Source organism: Babylonia areolata, chromosome 22, assembly GCF_041734735.1.
Source record: "Babylonia areolata isolate BAREFJ2019XMU chromosome 22, ASM4173473v1, whole genome shotgun sequence".
NCBI classification, from domain to species: domain Eukaryota; kingdom Metazoa; phylum Mollusca; class Gastropoda; order Neogastropoda; family Buccinidae; genus Babylonia; species Babylonia areolata.
Genome location: NC_134897.1, coordinates 26,491,175 through 26,497,174, shown reverse-complemented (window position 1 = coordinate 26,497,174; position 6,000 = coordinate 26,491,175). Strand labels below are relative to the sequence as shown.

Sequence of the window (6,000 nt, the reverse complement as noted above, 5' to 3'; positions counted from 1 at the left end):
GTGCATATCAATATGAGAACTTGCACACACACACACACACACACACACACACACACACACATTTAAACATAATCTGCATATCACATGGGGCTGATGACCAGATCTTCAGGTAAGTGGTTGTTGATTGCACAACTCTCTTTAATCAAACTGGATTTGTTTGAGAGGCACGGCATTGACTGCTTTGGGGCCACTCCAGACGCTGTCCTCAACAGGGCTGGTTTTGACCGACCCAGGTGCTGACATTATCTTTCCAGATAGGCGGGTGTCAGTCGTTGCTAGTCTCCTATTTCTTTCTCACCATACTTCTTTCTTACCATTCTTCTTCTGGATGTGTGGGGAGCGGTTGGTGCTCCTGGCCTGTATCATTATGATGATGATATTGTGATGACGACGACAATGACGATGACGATGATGGATGATGATGACGATATGACAGATCTGGATGTGCGGGGGACGGCTGGTTCGCCTGGCCTGTATGATGACGATGACAAAAATGACGACGATGACAATGACGATGATGATAACGACAATGACGATGACGATACACCAGATCTGGATGTGCGGGGGACGCCTGGTCCACATGGCGTGCTCCAAGCTGGGTCACATCGCGCGGCCCCAGCCCTACACCTTCCCCGAGGGTCGCTACGAGACAGAGATCCACAACTACAAGCGGGCCGTGGAGGTGTGGATGGGGCCATACAAAAAACTCGTTTATGAGCACCACCCCAAGATGAAGGTAATGCGGCACTGCCAGCCCTTCCTCTTTCTGCTGCTTCTTCTTCTTCTTCTTCCTCTTCGTTCATGGGCTGCAGCTCCAACGTTCACTCGTATGTACATGAGTGGGCTTTTACGTGTATGACCGTTTTTACCCCGCCATGTAGGCAGCCATTCTCCTTTTTCGAGGGTGTGCATGCTGGGTATTTGCTTGTTTCCATAACCCACCGAATGCTGACATGGATTACAGGATCTTTGATGTGCGTATCAATACTTTTTTTTTATCTTCTGCTTGCATATACACACAAAGGGGGTTCAGGCACAAGCAGGTGTTTACATAATTATGTTGACCTGGGAGATCGGAAAAATCTCCACCCTTTTCCACACCAGGCGCCGTAACCGAGATTCGAAACCGGGACCTTCAGGTTGAAAGTGTAACGCTTTAACCACTTGGTTGTTGCGCCCGTTATTTCTGTTTCAGTTTTTCTTGGAGGCGTCACTGCGTCCGAACAAATCCATTCACACTACACTACATCTGCTAGACATCCCTGACAGCAGCATATGAACCGAACACGCATAGCCAGGCCTTGAGCGCATGCATGTAATAATTTTGTGTACCAATCTGAGTGGATTTCCTCTACATGATTTTGCCAGAGGACAACACTCTCGTCGCCATGAGTTCTTTTTCAGTGCGCCAAGTGCGTGCTGCATTAGGGACCTCGGTTTATCGTCTCATCCGAACGACCAGACGCTCAGTTTGATTTTCCAGTCACACTTGGGTGAAAGGGCGAAAGGGTGGTATCGAACCCAGACCCTCACGGACACTGCATTGACAGATAAACGTCTTAACCATGCTGCCTCCTTCCGTCTTGCATCTCTGCAGGGTTTCAGCTGAAATTTAACAGCTTAGGACACATGTCCCAGCTCAAGGAAAATCAACAGAGCCTTTGGAAAGCCACGGAACACAGTGTCCTGATGCTTTGGAAAAACAACAACAACAAAAAAGAAAAACCTTAAAACTTTTCAGGTATACTTTTATTTGAAAAGAATAAACTCTAATTTTTACTGGCAAGATTTACAGAAGTGGAATGAATCAAGTATATTTTTTCAAAGTGATATCCTGTAACATAAGAGTTTGAAATTTAAAAGAACCTCATTTTCGTTCGGACGAGGAGCTAATTTGATTGAAAACATTTGGGTCATTTACAAGAGCTATGAGTCCAGTGTGTGATGTCCCAAGCTCAGTATGACGTGTTGGTCTCTCTTCGTGTTTCTGTCTCAGTGTCCCGGTGAAAAGTCAACTCACCTCTTCCATTCTGCATATCGTTTTGGATGTTTTAATGTGCTTCTTGAACTTCTGTTGGCGTGTGTGTGTGTGTGGTGTGTGTGTGTGTGTGTGTGTGTGTTTGTCTGTGTGTGTGTGTGTGTGTGTGTGTGTGTGTGTTTGTCTCTGTGTGTGTGTGTGTGTGTGTGTGTGTGTGTTTGTCTCTGTGTGTGTTTGTCTCTATGTGTGTGTGTGTGTGTGTGTGTGTGTGTGTGTGTGTGTTTTATGTAGCATACTACAGACAAATATGCAACCGTACACACACACACACACACACACACACACACACACACACTACACTACACCACACACACACACACACACACACACACACACACACACACACACTACACTACACTACACCATACACACACACACACACACACACACACACACACACACACACTACACCACACACACACACACACACACTACACCACACACACACACACACACACACACACTACACTACACCACACACACACACACACACACACACACACACACACACACACACACACACACACACACACACACACACACACAGCTCATCATCACCACCAAAATGATTCTGTTCCTTTCCAGGACCTGGATGTGGGAGACCTGACAGAGCGAAAGGCACTTAGGGACAGACTACAGTGTAAAGACTTCACCTGGTACCTCAAAAACATCTGGCCTGAACTCTACCCCTATGGGGACAATGCCACACACTGGGGCGCTGTGAGTGCTCTGTGTGTGTGTGTGTGTGTGTGTGTGTGTGTGTGTGTGTGCGTGCGTGTGTGTGTGTAGTGTGTGTGTGTGTGTGTGTGTGTGTGTGTGTAGTGTGTGTGTGTGTGGTGTAGTGTGTGTGTGGTTTTGTTCGTTCTTTAGTTTAACGTCTTTTCACTGTAAGTGATGTGTGTGGTGGTGTTGTGTGTATTTCATGTGGTGTAGTGTGTTGTTGTTGTTGTTAATGTCGTTTTTTTTGTTTGTGTGTGTGTGTGTGTGCTTGTGTGTATGCGTTGTGTAGCGTGTGTGTGTGTGTGTGTGTGTGTGTGTGTGTGTGTGTGTGTGTGTGTGTAATTGTGCATGTTTGTACGTGTGAGTGTGTGTGGTGTGATGTATGTATGTGTGTGTGTGAGTGTGTGCTTTGATGTATGTGTGTGTGCGCGCGCGCGCGCGCGCGCGCGTGTGTGTGTGTGTGTGCGCGCGCGCATTAGCACGTGTGTGCTTGTATGTATGGTATTGATGTCTTGTAAAGTATTTGAGTGAGTGAGTTTGACAGACTGAAAAATGTGCAGCGAATTCCATGTCTGTTGAGCTGAAGAAGTAAATGCTGTCCCACCATCATTTCACTCTGTTGAATTTAAGAAAGGATTCTTACCATCAGCGAAAGAGCAGAGAAGCTTTGTGTGTTATGATTTCCAGCAGGACGATGTTGACAGTGTGATGATGGTGATGATGATTGCTGTCAGCAGGACGATGTTGACAGTGTGATGATGATGATGATGATTGCTGTCAGCAGGACGATGTTGATGATGATGATGATGATTGCTGTCAGCAGGACGATGTTGACAGTGTGATGATGATGATTGCTGTCAGCAGGACGATGTTGACAGTGTGATGATGATGATGATGACTGCTGTCAGCAGGACGATGTTGATGATGATGATGATGATTGCTGTCAGCAGGACGATGTTGACGATGATGATGATGACTGCTGTCAGCAGGACGATGTTGACGATGATGATGATGATGATTGCTGTCACAGGTGAAGAACCACAAGGACAACCTGTGTCTGGACAACAACGACTACCTGTTCCTGGGACCAGAGGTGCTGACGGTCAAAGACTGCTCCTACCAGCCTCACAGACAGGTAGCACACCATCCACGCCCACCACCCCCCTCCCCAAACCCTGCCTGCCAAGCGGTTACCTTTTTTTCTTCTACCTTAATGCCTATTCAGTTCATGGTCAATGATGATGATGATGATGATGATGATGATGATGATGATGATGATGTGTGTGTGTGTGTGTGTGTGTGTGTGTGTGTGAGAGAGAGAGAGAGAGAGAGAGAGAGAGCGAGCTCAGAACTCAGAACTGTCTTAATGTAAGGCCACCGATCTGCATACATATGCACGTGTTGTAACACACACATATGTAAACCAAACCTTGTTGGATGAAAAACAAAAAAGAATAAACTGATAATATAACCAAACCATATATATATATATATATATATATATAGAGAGAGAGAGAGAGAGAGAGAGAGAGAGAGGGAGAGAGAGAGGGAGAGAGAGAGAATTTTGACAGTTTGACACATTAATGTCATTGGCCATGAGGTCCTTATGACATGGGTGAATGCATCAACATATTTTCATTTTTTATAACAAACCATTATGATAAACGAAGGAACTGGTAAAAACAAATAATAACACAAAACAAAGTTCTTTCTTTTAAGAAAAATGATAGTAACCAACAGGACACCCAGCGCAGAAAAACTTTGTTCATTCATCTACCAATGCACCTTGCAACATATTCCAACACTGGCTGCAGAAGAAAATTGTCAAACCATGCAGTTATGCTTGTAGTGCTTTTTGCCTTATCTTCATAGCTTCTGATATCAATTTTGCTAACGAGTTTATCAACTCGTGATCTTCTGATGTTAACATTGTAATGAGGTCCTTTTTTGTAAATTCTTTTTGAAAAACCACACATTTACTTCTCAGATCATCATATGATTTACAATCAAACATAAAATGAATTTCATCACCAAATGTTTAGTAATTCAAAGCATATAGAGAATGTGTGGACGCACCTGGCATAAACCATTTTTTGTTGGCATTAAAGACACACAGAGAGAGAGAGAGAGAGAGAGAGAGAGAGAGAGAGGGGGTGGTGGCTAGGGGGACAAACAGACAGAAAAAGCCACGAGAGCAATTCAAAAATCCCAGACAAATGCCAACGCTCCATCAACACTGACATAATGAACGTGAAAATATTAAGCATTAATATTGGAGCAAACAAACAAAGAATTGTACATGAATGGATAAAGCAATAATGAATCTTTTTTTTTTTCTTTTTTTTTTTACAGTTAAGAGATCTTACCAGCGATGTGCGGAGTGAATGTGTGAAACGATGTATGCAGTGCTTTATATTTGTGTCTTTGTCGTACATCTGTTTTTTACAGTCACGTTTCCATTTTGAGTACATGTCCATGTCGTGATATGCACCTGGCCAAATTTCTCAACTTTCCTGGACTTTATTTACATGGACTTTGAAAATCAGTTATTTTCCTCTACATGTGTGTTGTTGTTGCTATTGTCTTGTGATTAAATCAGTGATCTTGCTTTACGTGTTTAATGTGTGTGTATCTGTTAATTTGTATTTTTAGCTCTGAGTGTAAAATGGTCAACTGGGTGTTCCATTTCACACCATTATTCTCATTCAGTCATTTGTCTTCAGCGTATATTTCACTTATTTGTATTTGAATGTATTTACTTATTTGTTTGTTTGATTCATTGTATTGTTTCATTTCATATTGATCTTTTACACAAATCTATGGCAAGCTGATAAGGTCTGACCTGCCCACTGGGTTTATGCAAAAAAAACAAAGATGTATTTAACAAAGATATGGTACCACCACAATAAGAAATTTCTTAACATTAATTGGAATTATTAAAGCAGTCAGAAGATATCAAAGTTTTAACTACATGCAAAATACAGGTTATAGAAGTGATCATGAAAAGTAAAGCATGTTGCCACATTCAAAAGACTGGTTGTGCAAAAAAATATAAAGACGGATAAAAACGATACACTTCATTTTACTTACTGCAAAAGTCTTGAATTTATAAGTGTAAAATTTACATAACAGTTCATGCACTCGACCATTTTATTATTTCGTTGAAAATAAGGTTCAGGCTGGAAACATTAGTCATCACCTCACGGGAAGTCCGACAAGTTCTATTTAGCATGATAGTCATA

At 42.7% G+C, this 6,000-nt stretch overlaps 1 protein-coding gene across 1 annotated transcript in view; it reads left to right on the top strand.

Annotated features, from left to right (window-relative positions):
• LOC143297249 (polypeptide N-acetylgalactosaminyltransferase 13-like) overlaps positions 1-6,000 on the top strand; it is a 28,557-nt gene that overhangs the window by 10,885 nt on the left and 11,672 nt on the right. Inside the window, exons 8-10 of the mRNA XM_076609488.1 lie at positions 551-736; positions 2,624-2,758; positions 3,789-3,893. Coding sequence (XP_076465603.1) covers positions 551-736; positions 2,624-2,758; positions 3,789-3,893 — 426 coding nt within the window. The remainder of the gene's footprint in view (positions 1-550; positions 737-2,623; positions 2,759-3,788; positions 3,894-6,000) is intronic.